The sequence below is a fragment of the Dunckerocampus dactyliophorus genome, chromosome 7 (genome assembly GCF_027744805.1).
Source record: "Dunckerocampus dactyliophorus isolate RoL2022-P2 chromosome 7, RoL_Ddac_1.1, whole genome shotgun sequence".
Classification (NCBI taxonomy): Eukaryota; Metazoa; Chordata; class Actinopteri; order Syngnathiformes; family Syngnathidae; genus Dunckerocampus; species Dunckerocampus dactyliophorus.
Genome location: NC_072825.1, coordinates 7,340,048 through 7,356,613, shown reverse-complemented (window position 1 = coordinate 7,356,613; position 16,566 = coordinate 7,340,048). Strand labels below are relative to the sequence as shown.

At 39.6% G+C, this 16,566-nt stretch overlaps 1 protein-coding gene across 3 annotated transcripts in view; it reads right to left on the bottom strand.

Moving 5' to 3' along the window:
• Positions 1-11,485: 11,485 nt before the first annotated feature.
• bcam (basal cell adhesion molecule (Lutheran blood group)) overlaps positions 11,486-16,566 on the bottom strand; it is a 65,965-nt gene continuing 60,884 nt past the window's right edge. Inside the window, exons 16-17 of one of the 3 annotated variants that reach the window (XM_054781346.1) lie at positions 16,029-16,128; positions 11,486-14,803 (exon numbers count right to left, since the gene is read on the bottom strand). In XM_054781346.1, the coding sequence (XP_054637321.1) occupies positions 14,801-14,803; positions 16,029-16,128 (103 nt within the window). In that variant the 3' untranslated portion in view covers positions 11,486-14,800. The remainder of the gene's footprint in view (positions 14,804-16,028; positions 16,129-16,566) is intronic. The other 2 variants (XM_054781347.1, XM_054781349.1) reach the window with 2 other exon arrangements.

Below are 16,566 nucleotides of genomic sequence, written 5' to 3'. Positions count from 1 at the left end.
TGATTTTGCTGTTGTGATGAAAATAAACACGTTCCATCTTCTCTCAGATTCATAATTACTTGTTTTTCACCATAGACACTTCTCTGGTTTGCCTGTCATTTTCACCTCTGAATGTTAAATGCTACCCAATCTGAAATTGTGCTATTTATTGATTGAATAAGCAATGTAATAGGACACACGTGGACAACAAAACACACCTGTCAGTCACATGTTCTAACACTTTTGTTCACATGAAAAAAAGGGTGAGGTTCAAACAAAAGGTGTTATCTTTCATGTGGTTCATTCAATACAGATGTAACTACCTGAAATGAAAGCTGAAATGTTGATCTCTGGTCTCACGATCATCTTTTGATATCAAACCCAAATGTTTTCAGTCTGCAGCAAAAGTAAAGAAATTGACCTCACTTTTCTAATCCTGACTGCAGCCCATTCTGCAAAATCAATGCTTGGAATTTGTCAGAATTTGCAGGTTTTTCTTTGCCCACCCGCCTCTGGAGGATTGACCACAAGTTCTCATAGGGATTAAGGTTTGGATGGTTGGGAGAAGTTGCTCTCCAAAGAGGTTTTGGTACCATTCTATATTCATGAATGCATTCGTAGGCAAAATAGTGAGTGAGCCCACACCCTTGGCTGACAACCCCACACATGAATGATTTTAGGATGGTTTACTGTTGACATGACACAGAACTGATGGTAGAGCTCATCTCTGGATAAGCTTTTTCTAGATGCCCCAAACAATCAGGAAGAGGATTCATCAGAAAAAGGGTTTTACCCCAGTCTTCAGAAATCCAATCCCTGTTCCTTCTACAGAATACCAGTCTGTCCCTGATGTTTTTCCTGGAGAGAAGTGGTTTCTTTGCGCCCTTCTTGACACCTTTGCCTCACTCTGCGAGCAGATGCACTCACACCTGCCTGCAGCCATTCCTGAGCAAGCGCAGCACTGGTGGTACCCCGATCCCACAGCTGAATCAACTTTCGGAGACAGTCCTGACGCTTGGTGGACATTTTTGGGCAGTTCTTAATGATCTGATAAATGGTGCAATCTTACTAGAAAAAATATATCCTTGCTTGTAAAGCCCTTTTTGTGCTCAGCAAAGATGACTGCACCTGTTTCTTTGCAGGTAACCATGGTTAACAGAAGAAGAAGAAAGATACAAGCACCACCCTTTTCAAGCCTCCGGTCTGTTATTCTCCCTCAGGATGACAGAACAATTTCTAGCCTTTGTCCTTGTCAACACTCTCACCTATGTTAACCACATAATCATGATCATAATGTCAGCTGGACCTTTTGTGGCAGGGCTGAAATGCAGTGGAAATGTTTTTTTGGGATTAAGTCCATTGTCATGACAAAGAGGAACTTTCCAATTAATTGCCATTCATCTAATCACTCTTCATAACATTCATAACATTCAACTTCCATCTGAGGCAGCAGACTTTGTAAAAATTAATATTTTTTAGCGGCATCACCGTAGAGTGCCACTAGATGACGCCACAACTCAATTGTCTCTAAACATGCAAGCAAGCATGAGAGTCCTGCTAGTGTGAGTAGGTGACATGACACTTTAAATTCTTTGCAGTCTTTGCTACCAAGTGTAATGTGACATCCGGGCTTTGTCATGACACAAGTGCACTGACGGAAATACACCACAAACATAAAGGCATGGATATCGTATCGCAACATAAGGGTACAAAGCAGCACGTGCACACTGACATGAAAAATGAGTGACAGCTGCATCCATACTCAGCCAAGACAGTGGAAGAAGGAGGCCACTGTGCCATCTGTCATCCCTCCCTCCCCTCACTCCTTCTCCTCGGCGGGAGGCCCAAAGCAAACCGAATCGTCGACTTTTGGCGAGGGGTGAACACCAGTTTAGGAGCTAGTGTAATATTAATCGATGTGTTTGCACAAGCACCGCCTCTGTTTGACTGCTCAGACACCATCTATCAAATTTCCTCTCATTTATATACAGAGAATTTATAATAAGCTGGAGTTTTCTGAAGTTTTGTGAAGCAAAAACACATTTCCTACGCAGGGTCATTTTTTTCTTGGAAGGATTTATCCCTTTTGGTCCACCTCTCTCCCTTGCTACACCGTTATCGCCGAATAAAGAGGTGATTTATTTGCGATACAACGAAAGAAAAGGACCATTGTGGGCGGTGGCGGCGGCGAAGAAGTTTCCTCCTAGTTGGCCCGGCGGCTTGTGCTGATGACCCCACTGAGCTCTCACTCACAGTTTAATGGAACGCAGTAATCAGAAGTCCCAAAGATAAGACGACCTTGGTGGCCCGAAGGGATTTTGGAGGCTTGATAGAAATTCTGGAGACAACTCCCACACGGCGCAATCCATCTTTCCGACTTTCATTTGTGTCTTTCAGACTTACAAACACATTGCGGATAAAGTTGTTTTTGTTGTTTATTGTTATGGCTATTTTTCTGTAATTTCCTGACTACAGTTCTTGCTATGCCGTAATGGCCCAAATATACGACGACCCTCTATTTTTTTAAATCATGTTGTAAGATTTCTTCTGTTCGACAGTTGTTTGATGACTTTGCTTTATAGAGCAGCATTATCTTAAAATTAGCATAATAACTCCTCCTTTGTTGTTTACCAGCTCTCTAACAACACTTTGAGATCCTTTTTTTCATCTGTATCAGCTGCTGCATCTCGACAGTTAACTGCTGTGTCTCGTTTAGGGAGTTGTTGGCGCCACCTTCTGGTTTGCATGTATTGCTGGGTTGCAACCACATGACTAAGCAGTTCCCGTCACTTCTGGTAATCACAATTCAATACGACCACATACACGCTCAGTATCTTTGGACAATTGTTGTCAGATTAATGAGAATAACGGTGTATGCCTTTGAAATTATTTGCTTTAATTGTGTGACTGTGTGTGGTGTGTTGCATAAAGACATGAAATAGTTGAAGAGAAAGATAATATCCTCTACAAAGAGCCAATCTTTAAATAAAAATCGGTCAAATCCTACATTATATGTGAATGTAAATTACTGGGAGATTTAAACTGTAATTGAATTGTAAATTAACTTTCATCAGTATCTGATTCTGACTGTGTGTTTGCTGACAATATTTAAGATTGGCAATCAAGAGTTAACATGCTTCAAAGTCTGTTCAATTTCATTAAATTAGATTAGAATTTGTTGCATTTACCAAAAATGCTCGAGTTGCATGCATCATTGTTTGGATGTTTATTTACCTAAAGCACAAAGGCGTAAATTGGATAATTGGAGAGAGTATATTGCACAACACAGCAGCAACAGAGCCAATGTAATAGCAGTAAGGAGCAGACTGTTCAACCAGCATTAATACCACTGTGAGTTCATTGCAAACAACAGTACGGCAAGTGTAACACAAGAATTTCACACCAACAGCTGAGTAATGCAACCGGCACTTTAAAGCGCATACAGAGGTAGATAAAACTGCTGATGATGATACTTTACATGCAACTACTGCCATCTTGTGAACTTAAAAACTACTTCAAGAGGTCGATGTTTTTTGACTGGAAGTTTTTTGCTTTTGTAGAACATGCTTCCGGCGATTATAGGAGACGCTGCATTTAATTGAAAAAATTAGGTGATTAGAGAATTTATAGTATGTAGGATCTTACTAGATTAGTTTAACCACATTCTTTAATGGTACATGCAGTAAAACATGAAGAATCTCATGATAAAATGTCAACATGGACAGTGATCCTCTTATGCTTTTTTACTTTTCTAACTTTACAACTGAGGCCTACAAACAACATTCCATAAATTGACAACAACAATGGTCTCTAAATACACTATAATCCATAGTAGGAAGTGTGTTAAATCAGTGCTAAATTATGTGAAAGCTTAACACGGGAAAACACACAGTGTTCCCTCTCCCTCTATCGTTTAGCTTCTTTGGAAAAAACTCCATCACTCATCACTGGCTAACACATTCCCAGCATTCCCCTGTGACACCAGACTCCCGGGAAAGTGGCTAACGCGCAATCAAACGTGCATTCACAAACACACGCACACACTCGCAGTCATCAGACAGTACTTTTCATCACAGCTGACAGGTCTTTTCATTGTAATGCATGTAGAATGGGGGCCATTGTTATAGCATGTGCATCTGCGCCAGGCTAATGGCGCTACAAGATCAGCCCGGGCCACGTCAATCACACCGAGTCTCTCCCACGCCGTCCCATTGAGACCTGCAGCTCATCAGGATGAGATAATTAGCCTAAAGAGCTTTTATGACGCCGGTCTAATAGCTACAAGAGCGTATGGAGAGGCCCCACTGTGTGGATGAGCATAATGGAGAAGCTTATAGGATGATGACTATTAGGGTGATGGTGGTGGATGGTAGGAGGAGTTATGTATTCAAATAAGAATTTACATTAAAAACTGCTCTTTGTTTGGATTCCAATAATGGAAATAATAGTTTCGGGGTCAAGCTGAGGTAATCAAAAGTATTGGCAATGTTTTAAGTAACATTTTAACATTATTAACTGTCATACAAGTGTAAAAATAACCACAATCAACATTAAATATTCACAAAACGACACAAAAAAGCCACGGAAGGCAAGTCAAAGAGTTTTTTGTCAGTGTCTCTTCCATCTTTTCTGATCAAACTGCTGCTATGGCAACATCTCACCATTTCAGTTTGGTGACATTTGAATCACACCCTTTGCTAACGCTGACAGGCACTTCTTTAAAAAAAAAAAAAAAAATCACACAATATAAAAACATACTTAAAAAGAGGCTGTTATTTCTTAAAACACAACAAGTGAATTTCTTAACCTTAATAATGATGTGGAGTGCATCAGCAGCAACAGAGCCAACGTTCTAAGAAGCAATAACCACCATTACCGCCACGGAGTTCACTCTAAACAACAGTACACACCAACTGCCGAGTTGCGTGACCAACACTTTGAAGCGCACGCAGAGGTAGATAAAGCTGCTGGATGCTGACCACCCATGATACTTAAAATGTAGCTACTGCCATCTTGTGTGGTGAATAAAAGACTGCATATACAGAAGATGTTGAACAGAGACATTAACTGAAGCATTCATTGTATCCAAATAAATAATTCATACTTTCCAATGATACTTTATGGTCACTGATCATATACAGGATACTGCTATTATCTACAGTAAAAGGCACATGCAGTCTGATAATGCGTATTGATGGAGTAGGGGGATCAAACACACACATACAAGGTGAATTTGGCGTAAAAGAAAAAGGGGCCCCACAGCTAGAGGTACACGCTACAAGGAATCAATTTGCTTTCAGGAGCTCTCCACACAAAACAGATAAAAATGAGCTGTTGCCATGGTGACACACCACTTCCCTTATACTGTGCCATTTTTTTCTAGGGTGCAAAATTTTTTCCCACTCTTGTAACCCCCCATGGGCTGGTCGAAGCTCTGGCTACATACCAAAACATGTTGTTTCTTGTGGCTAAGGCTGTTCCTCTGCTGCTTGTGTGTGGAATGCAGTAAAAAAGCTTCACCCGAGGGCGCACGGGGTAAAAAAACAAAACAAAAAAAACTCTCTGTGATGGGGAAAAGAAATACACAATGTAATGCTTTGAACTGCAAAGAGGATGCAATATGGAATGTTTACACTCTCTTACTACTTACTGCCTTACACGTGGTACACACAGACACACACACACACACACACTAGAAAAGGTGGGCTAATGTGTAACCCGGAAAGTCCCCACCTGCAGGAAATAATCATAATACCAATGACAAAACAACAGCAATGCGATTAATTAAAACCAATAATGCATGATAGCCTGCATCTCCATGATGGCGAGATGTTGATGCAGGGTCTGCACACGGATACACACCCACCTTAAGGCACAAACACAATTAGTTAGGAATGTGAACCCCCAAACCCGCCCACTCTCCGGCCCTCACCCTGCAGATCGCCCCCTTTTAGTAAATCACAGCAGAGGTCAAGACAAGAAATATTTATGGTTTTTTGAAAGTATTTCAAGTTCATTGGAAAGGTCTTTGGTCAGAATCTTGCCAAGACCAACATAAATACATACGGTCCATGCCACAACATATAGTATGTGTGTATGGACATACTTAATCAAATAAAACGGGATGGGCATAATTATCCAATAACCAAAGTGACTGCTGAGACAAATGAGAGTGCGCTACTTGCTGCAACCAGCAGAGGTGCTGTTAATTCAGTTACTACTAGTTTGCAGTCTAAAGTTCATAACTTCAAAATTTGCTCAATGCAATACTGTCATGGAGTTCAAAACATTCAGAGAGAGATTCTCCCGTCTCGCTAAAAACATTTATATACAGTAATCCCTTATTTATCACACTTAATTGGTTCCAGACCCGACCACACTAAGTGAATTTCTGCAAAGAAGGATTCCTTATTTATAAATGGAATATTTTCATACTTACAGCATAGAAAACCTATTTACCATCTTCTAATTTTTTATGTTAGAGCCCTCTAGACATGAAATAGCACCCTAATGGTCACCTGTACATTCATGTTACTCAATATAGTAGATTTCATCACAGAGAATAAGCCATTTAAGACATACATGAAACTCATGCTCGTGTGTGTCGCCGTCAGTGTGCTCCGGTGCTAGTAGGGGGAGCAGAATGGGTAGATGACAGGAAGTGATGTTGGGGGTTCAGAGTTGAGTGTTAGCTTGCCGTGGGTTACGGCTGCAACAGTAGCCAGTGTTATTAGGATTATTTTTTATTATTACGCCTGTTGTGAGATCATTTAAACCTGCAATAAAAGCCTGTTGTTCCGTTGTTCAAGTCTGGTGCTTCTCTGACCAAACAATTACCGATACCGAGTGACCAATGTAGAATACTAAATTCACAATTTGAATTTGACTTCTTAATGGCTTATACTGTATTTAGTATATTTTAGTTCATTCAGCCATTTTCATGCTGGAAAATGCTTAATTTCGGCAAAATTTGACTGCTCGGCTGTTAAAATATTACATTTTTTACCTCAATTTCTTTGTAAGTGTACGTACATTCAGGGTTCTAATTTAATAAACAACAAAAAAAGACGACTTGATTAAAAAACGTATTTACTAAGGATACCTGCATACTGTACCTAAAAAGCACATACCCGCAATTAGATTTTTTTGGCAACAAAAAATGGACTACAAACATTCTCCATGTCTCATCTGTTGACTGAAGGCTGATTGAGTTGAACTTTAGTTCAACACAGCACAGTGAAGAAATTATTATTAATTATATTTAATACAGTATATAATACTATATTACACAAGCAGTAGCAGAAAACATGCATAACAACTGGTTGCTACATCCTGGTACTTCCCATTGCTAGTTTCTACTTCCTGGTAATTCCCATGGTACATTTCCTACTTTAAAAGTTTAATTAACAGACTTTTAAAACCCTAACCTTGACAAAGGCACACACATTCTTTTAATATATATATATATATATATATAAATAGCCACCCTATTGCCATTTCCCCCTTCCATTAAAGAAGAAGAAGTAGGTGAAGGTCAAATACAGTAAGCAAATGAGTAAGCTACAGTATATTGGGAACTGGTGTGAAGAGGTGGAATTGGAAATGGGGAAATAAGCTATAAATGAGAGGGGAAAACTTCCATCTGAGTGGCTGTGAACACAGTTGGCATCATTGAAGAAAAATGAAATATACATGTGAATTCTAAATGCAAAAAGGAAAATCCATATAATGGAAAATGGCAAAGGTGCATAAGCTCAAAGTTATGAGGTGAATTTTAGCGAGTAACCTTCAATGCTAACAGCACTTAAATGTGTTGGAGTGAGATATTGCATATACAACCTTTAATACACTTTCTTTTTTGCACATTGAGTCAAATACGGTGCCACCTTTACAAAACTAAACAACCTGTTAAAGTGGCCCATTAGCTTGACTGCATAACATTGACAAACTCATCGACAAAGAAGTCTTTTTAACAGTTAACACGGCGGCGCCATAATCTGCCTAATAAGAGCTCCAGGATTGAACCATTTGGAGGATTTGCGAGAAAGGGGAGGACAAAAATGGAAGGTCTCCAAGCTCCAAGCTCAATATGACAGTTGCTGATCCAAATCTTCCAAAAAGGAGACACAACTATAAATCCACGCACACAGGATATGAAAGTGTAGGAGTGCGTCAGATAAGCACATTTATTAAACGAGCGCTCCTTCATTCTTTATCTCTGTCCACTTTCGCCTCCTCACCTTTCTCCTTTATTTCCTCACAGCGCTCATATTTGTTTCAATCAAGGAGAGCTAATCCAGATTGATGACATCATAACAGGACATCCTTATAGCATCCCCGCCCCTTTTGCCCACCTCTTCCTCGCTGTAGTTTAGTATATCCATCAGTCAATTATCTTGGATATTTCACTTCCTGCCTCCCCGGCATTCATCTCAGCACTGGTGGCTTTGCCGCATGGCTAACTTTTTACTTAAAATCTGCATTACAAAAACAAAACTTAATATATATAAGTATATATATATTAATATAATATTTGTGTTTTATTATAACTCATTTGAATGCATGATAGCATCAGACATTGATGCCATGGCACTGACTAAGCATCCTGTCAGATTGCTGCTCTGACATCGTCCCGTATTGTGCTGCCAACCGCCACTAAAGGGCGAGAATTTGTTAGCAAAATGTTTAAATCATTTTTATTTGTACTAATTATAATCCCTGAAGGGGATATTTAAAAAATACTATGTATGTAAATGTATATTATTGTTTCATTACTACAATGACTACTATCAAAACCTGGGTTTGAATCGCCGCTTGGGCATCTTTGTGTGGAGTTTGCATGTTCTCCCCGTGTGTTCTCCGGGTACTCCGGTTTCCTCTCACATTCCAAAAACATGCAGGTGAGGTTAATTGGTGACTCTAAATTGTCCATAGGTATGAATGTGAGAGTGAATGGTTGTTTGTCTATATGTGCCCTGCCATTGGCTGGCGACCAGTCCGGGGTGTACCCCTCATCTCACCCGAAGTCAGCTGGGATAGGCTCCAGCATACCCCCGCGAGATGATGGATAGATGGATGGATGGATGGATTATTATGTTTTTATTATTTTTATTATTATTATTTTTAGATATTGTTATGTATTATTGCACTACAAATTGGTATCTATCTATCTATCTATCTATCTATCTATCTATCCATCCATCCATCCATCCATCCATCCATCCATCCATCCATCCATTTATCTATCTATCTATCTATCTATCTATCTATCTATCTATCTATCTATCTATCTATCTATCTATCTATCTATCTATCCATCCATCCATCCATCCATCCATCCATCCATCCATCCATCCATCCATCCATCCATCCATCTATTTATCTATCTATCTATCTATCTATCTATCTGCTGCAGCTACTGCCGTGACCCTAGTGAGGATAAGCGGCATAGAGAATGGATGGATGGATGACTACTATTTACTGCTATCAACAATAATAATAACAGTAAACAAGAGAAAAAAAATTACATATTCTTTTTTCATTTTTTGAAGTCTAATTTTTGAAGCCAGTTGAAGTTAAATAATTGTAAATTATAAACTATAAAAGTAAAAAAAACCAAACAAAAAGCTAACTACTCCTAATAATAACCACAATAAAAATAGCAAACAAGTGGAACAAATTAAATATTTCTTTAAATGTTTTAATTTATATTTTTGAAGCCAAATTAAATTAATTCAATATAGACAATAAATTTCATAATTATAATTCTAATTATTTAGTTAATGACCTTTTGTTTATCAATGAAGAGAAAAAATGTAACATAAGGAGTAGACGGCCATTAAATTCTACACTGTATCTAGTGTATAAAACTACAACTTTATGATTCCAGACCACTCCAGTGCAGTCACCCAGGCATCCTCTATTTTTGTAATGATACTGTGTATGCATGTCAATTTTAAACAATAAAAGTGAAAACAATAGGCTACTACTACTACTAACTAGAATAATAATCGTAAACAAGAGAAACACAATTTTTCATTCATTAATTTTCAAAGCCGCTTGTCCTCATTAGGGTCGTGGGGGTTATGCTGGAGCCTATCCCAGCTAACTTCGGGTGAGAGGCGGGGCACACCAAGAAACACAATCATTAAATAATACTTCTTTTTATTTTTGATTTGCAGCTTTGCGTTGTGATCCTGATTAGCAGGCATACCTAATAAAGTGGCCGTTGAGTGCATGCTCGTACAGCATATATCACTATGTTGTAAATTAGGGCAGAGACTTGCTTACTTGATTGACAGCGGAGGGTGACTTTGATGGGAGACACTTTTAATCCGCTAATGCACAGCCAACTCAAAGTGTGTGTGTTAGGACATTGATGCCAGATCTTTGACGGCCATTTTCAATTTCAGTTTGAACAACGGTAATGAGTGGAATGACTCACGCCGGCTACTGTTAGTGATCTGTGTGCGGCTGCCTGATCGTGACTGATGGCTTTGTCTTGACGTGAAATTACTGTATTTCTTTTCTGTCACAACAAATCATGAGACGCTGAGGCCAAATTTAGACTGTAATATTCCTTGAAAATGTGTGAAAACGATTATTTAGTACATCTGGTATACTGTGTTCCCTTGTTTATCGCGGGGGATAGGTTCCCAAAATAGCCTGCGATAAGTGAAATCCACGAAGTAGCCAACTATATTTGTCACTCCTCTGACCGTGTTTCATCCTGGCCCCTTTCGGGCTGCAGCGAAGATCCATTTAGCCGGTTAGCTGCTGCTTCTTCTTCTTTTTCTTCTTCTCTTATTGTTTATTGGCAGTTTTCAAATAGATCGTGCAGTTAGCTAGTTTGGTAGCAATGGCACAAAGGAGACTGTTTGACAGTGGTCTACAGCCAATCAGTACACAGAAACTGCAGTGTTGTCTCCACATAGTCACCTGCCGTTTGACGCCCCTGCACAACCCGAAGCTCCACTGTTCCATTGAAGGAAAAAGCACCCCAGATCATGATGGCGTGCCGTCCACTGTTCCGTGTAGAAAACATGTCAGGTGGAAGCCATCACGATCGTCAAGTTTAAGCTTTCTTCCACTTTTCAGTGTCCCATGTTCGGTGCTCTTGTGCAAATTCCAGACGCGCAATTTTGTGGTGTTAAAGGAGACGCGGCCTTTAAAGAATACTTGACAGAAAATGACACTGAATCCACATTTTTGCCAATATGTTGGCTTTTAAACACTGTGGTCTTAAACTTTTGATCAGCTAATAAATAGCCTATTTCACTTGCTAAATGGCTCACTGAAAACATTTTTGCCTCACTCCCATTTCTTCTTTTTGCATTTTGAAGCTCTACTTAGAACCTCCTCAAAATCCAACAGTGAAAAATTTTAATTCTTGCAATTTTTCAACTGGTCAGATTTTTGATCAGGAGTGTATATGTTTATTTTGACAAATGCTCAAAAGGCAGGCATAACAATGTTTGAAATTTAAAGCAGATTAGCTGCATTATATCAGAGGTTGTTTCCTTAAATCGTCACAGATGTGAACAATGTAAAATATATTCTTTTTCATTATTAATTTTTTTTTCCAAAAAATTCCTCAAAAATGTTTGTGTGTGTTTTTTTTTAGCTAAAAGATGCCAATTCTATGAATAAAAATTAACCTTTTCCTTTTTTTGCATGACTTCCAACAACTTTAGAAATAAAAGAATAAAATCACAAAACAAACAATGCTGTATGTTTTTTTTTTCCTGTTTTTCATTATAAATTCTACACAGCTGGAACAAAATAATAATAATAAAAAAGATACATCAACACACCACAAGAGCGTACCACAAAATATACAGTTTACAGTAGAGGAAGTAAAGCATGAAAAAAATAATCCTTTAAAAAATTCTGCTCGCTGAAAAACGACAACTCAGTAGTTCCAAACTTGACACATTTTTTAAATATTTATAATAAAACAGGGGTGGGGAACCTTTTGCTTATCAGTCTTCTGAGGAGCTTGCTAATTGTATGCAAAATGATGCACCAGTCAAACAAGTGTGTATTGTTGTTTTATATTGTGAGCATTTCTGGGTTTATTGTGTTTAGACTTTCTTTTAACAGGTTTTTTTTTTTATGCATGGCGGGCCGAATCAAACGCACTGGCGGGCTGCATATGGCCCAGAGCCGCAGGTTTCCCACTCCTGCTGTAAAACATTGAATCAAACAAAAAAAAATTCCCAGTTTAAGCCTGCTGGGACAGGTTGGCTAACAGTTAATAGGTTTTGAGGCAAGATCAGTAGAGACACACATTGAAATACAAAACAAGCCTCAGATAGTGGTTTGAGGTGACCTTTTGTTTCATTTATTTTTATTTTCATGTTTTTTATTTCAACTCAAGGCCATTCATTCCAGTGTACAGCAAAAGGTAAAGGCCACGTCAAGCCGCTACTGGCAAGCATTAGTACCAAAAAATCAGACCCACACCCTTTCCCCAACTTGCTGCAGTGATATTTCAAATAAAAAAAAAAAACATGACAAACTCCAGCAAGAAAAAAACAAACAAAAAATGTTCCCTTCCCTCTCTGACTTCTTCATATAACTACCAAGCCCTTTAATTGTTATAAAGAAGAATGTCCATCATTTTCCTCTCCTCTAAGCCTCAATTTCACCTATTTTGCCTTGATAGCTCGCTGGAAGGAAATTGGGGCTTTTGAACGGTTTCGTTCCATTCTGATAGGGGAAAAAAAGCTTCCATTAGAGCGAGCTCGCAGGTGTGGCACACTTTTCTAGCATACTTATGCTATGGAATCCAATGCTGTGCCCTGAAGATCATACAGTATGCATAAAGTAAGGACGTGATTGGGCAGCCTTTGTGACATGTTGCGTGACATAACGCTAACATTCCGGCTGCTGGGTTGAATACGTCGGTTATTTGTACATGTTGCTCTATTTACTTGGCTTAAATTTAACAAAAAGCTTCCAAAGTATAATTTTAAAGAGCGCTCTTCTCACATACAGAGGGACAGAGCAGAATAGAGGAAAGCAGAGAGACAGCACTTCAACCCATTTTCTCTTACCGTATTCTCCAAACTATAAGTCACACTGTTTTCATAATTTGGTTGGTCCTGGAACTTATAATCAGGTGCAACTTATATTAAAATATATATATATATTAACATGTGCTGCCTTTAATTTAAAGTGGGGTGGTGGTTTGTTTTTTTGGCACATGAATTTAATGATACAGAGCATACCAATCGCTTTTTGTAATGGACTACTTATACTTAATACGCTTCTGCCTTGGACAATGTGTCTGTAAGTAATGTGCAACTATAATGGTAGGATACCTGTGTGGATTGCGCAATGTCGTATGTGTTTAATTAGGACACTAATCATGTCTTGCTTGGAGATTGTAGCTGCCGTGTCAGCCACAGACTGACTAAAAGCGTTACATTTTGAGCTCAAGTGATCTGAACTGCACCAGGGGTGGTCTGCTTGTTTAGCGCACACCGAGGTTTGGATGATCGCGTTCACACTTCAGCAAACAAAACGCACTAGCGGAGAAAATGCACCAAAGTATATATTTTAACCGAACCAGATAATTATGAACGTTTGACACATGAACACATGAACGAAGATCCTTAGCGAGACTTTTGTAATTTTGGACTTAGATAAAGGAAAATAGGACATACGGTGGACATACCAAAATGATATGGATATAAAAAACGAGTATGCTGGAAATGACGAATTTGACCCAAATGGCTTAAAAAAAGTTTGACATGATTACACACATGAGGTGTCTACGGCAGGGGTGTCCTGCCCAGGGGCCATTTGGGGCTGTGCAGCTTTTTTGGGGGGACAAAAAATACATCTAAACATCAGAATATGACAAGGGCCAGATTGAAAAGACAAAAAATGATGAGTTGTAATGTTAAATGTACGGTATGGCGCTGATACAACTATTTGCTCTGTCCCAATATGACAAAGCTGAGGTGTAGACAGTTCTTGAGCTGATTATGGTTGGGAAAACCTGCACTGTGGGAACAAAAGTATTGGGACACACCCCTTTATCCATTCATTAATCTATCAAGGGACGCCATACTGTGTAAACTGTCATCCTTCTAATGTACATTATGGACAATTCTATGCTTCCGACAGTTTACGGAAGGCCCACGGATGAGTGGCTGGATAGGTTTGGTGTGGAAGAACTTGACTCAAAACTCCCAATGCAGGGGGGTCCAGGATAGGGGGACATATTAGGTATATTTTCATCGTCCAGGGGGTGTATGTAGCTAGCTGTCCCAGTACTTTTGTCCATGTAGCATACGCAGGAAGACATGATGTCATCAAACACTGCTGAAGCAGAACAGAAATTGATGATTAGAAGCCCAAAGTGATGAAAAGTCATGAAAAAGGCGGAATGATTTATCCCCCAAATACACACAAACAGATGATTTAAGTGCAGACCCTTAGGCAAAATAGTAGCAGCACACATTCCATACTACATAGTGGTTGCATTTGGCGTCGATTAGAAAGCACTCCTTTTTTTTAGGAGGTGTATGACTGCACTACTCTGCCAGGTCAGGGTGAGTCACCCAAAAGATGTGATTGGTTAAATATGAGCTTCATTCAGTCATGTCACGTGTGCCTTTTAGGGTGTCTTTTTGGACAACCTGCACCCAATAGGTCTACGCCAGGTGATAAAACACGCACAGCCCCCCAAAGTCCCCTGAATCAAACCCATCTCCACACGTCCCCATGTCCTCTCAAGCCAATAGAGATCAGTCCTGTTGTTTTTTCTTCATGACTCCTGCCCTTCATCACTCAGTCAAGTCTTCTTTCATCACTGCGGGAGAGGAGCATATGAAAAACAACAAACAGAGCATCAACATTCAAAGTGGAACGTGTCAACAGCATAACGATGTTGTTTCATTTGGACAGCCTTCTTTTTACACATATTCCGCCTGGATTCAAGTCAAGGTCCCATTCCTAAGGAAATGTGTCTGTCAGCTTGCTGGCAATCACAAGAGAGCCCCCGCCGCAAGTTTGACGCGAGGTCTTACATTCGCAATGGCGTTTTTGGACACAAGCTGTCGCGCTCGCTGAGCTGCAGCGACAATGTTTTCAAAGGCAATCTCTTTGAGCGACAACTGACTGACATCTGTGGATTATACATGCAGTACATTCACCACCGCTCACTCGGATTTCCACCGAGCCAGCCGTGACTAAGGGTGCGTTCACACTCGTCATGTTGGTTCAGTTAAAAGGAACTCTGCTGGTACGGTTTGTTTGGTGTGAACCCTGGTGCGCACAGAGGTATACCGAGACCGTTTAACAGACCAAAGACAGGCACAAGTGTTAAATGACAGGACTGCAATATATTTGTGGCATGGTGGGTTGCCGTGTGAGACGTCATGATGTAATCATTGAATTTGCATAACTGGCTATGACATGTTTGCAAAAATTTAGTAAAAAGCATGAACAAATATGCTTACAACTACAATTGCATTTTAATTTTATTGCTGTGTTATAACGTGTTTATGAGTGAGTGCAATACTGAGTGCAATACTGTATATTAGAACAGGGGTCACCAACCTCACTAGTCTATCTTTGGGACATTGCCGGTCGATCACGAGAATATTTGAAACATTTTTTATTATTACATCAGTGCCCTCGCCTCCCGGAGAGTGACCAACAGGCACGCATTTTGACCACTGCTGCTTATCCTCACTAGGTTCGCTGGTGTGCTTTGGTATGCTGGAGCCTATTCTAGCTGACTTCGGGCGAGAGGCGGGGTACACCCTGGACTGGTCACCAGCCAATCACAGTACATAATTTAATATATAATTTAAATATACATTGTATATATAATTTTGTAGGTGCTTATATATATATTGGTGGTCACTGTATTAGAAGCTTTTCATGAAATCTAACCTGGTAAATATAGCAAAAAAAAAAAAAAAAAAAAAGTATATGTTTTAAATTTTTGGTCCAGATCAGAGTATCAAACCACAAGTGTGAATGCAGCCGAAAAGAGCAACCACACTATTAGCCTGTGTCTGCATGCTCACCTGTTCTGAGGGTGACCTCTTGTTGAGGAGCCCGGCTTCTTCATTAGCCTTGTCTGTCTTCATCTCCACTACGATGTCATTGTTCACTTCTCCACCGGCCCTGTAGAGGAAGCAGGAGACAGAACACTGATCAAAAGGTTCTCTGTATATCTCCATAAGTTTCATCATTTTGTTTTTCTTCAGTGAATTCGCTAACCTAGCATGATGTTGCTGTTAAAATGTGAGTGTAATGTTGGCCCTGTAGCCACATAGTTATGCTACTGTCACCAACATTTGTGTTCTCCTGTCCCACTCCTTAATGTTGTGTTGTCGTATGTGATGTATGGTATCTATTAAATTGGACAAGTGCAGAGTTATAGCGTATATGTAAAAAGTGGATGAAGCGCACAATAACGCATCTTGGAGCTACAGACACACAAAACGGTGTAACCCAGTGGGGCTACGTTAGCAACTTTTTACAGAACCGGTGCTGGAACATGCTGGGAAGCCGGTAGCACTCCCAGCATGAAGTAGGCAAGAGAAGCCTAGCCTCACACAG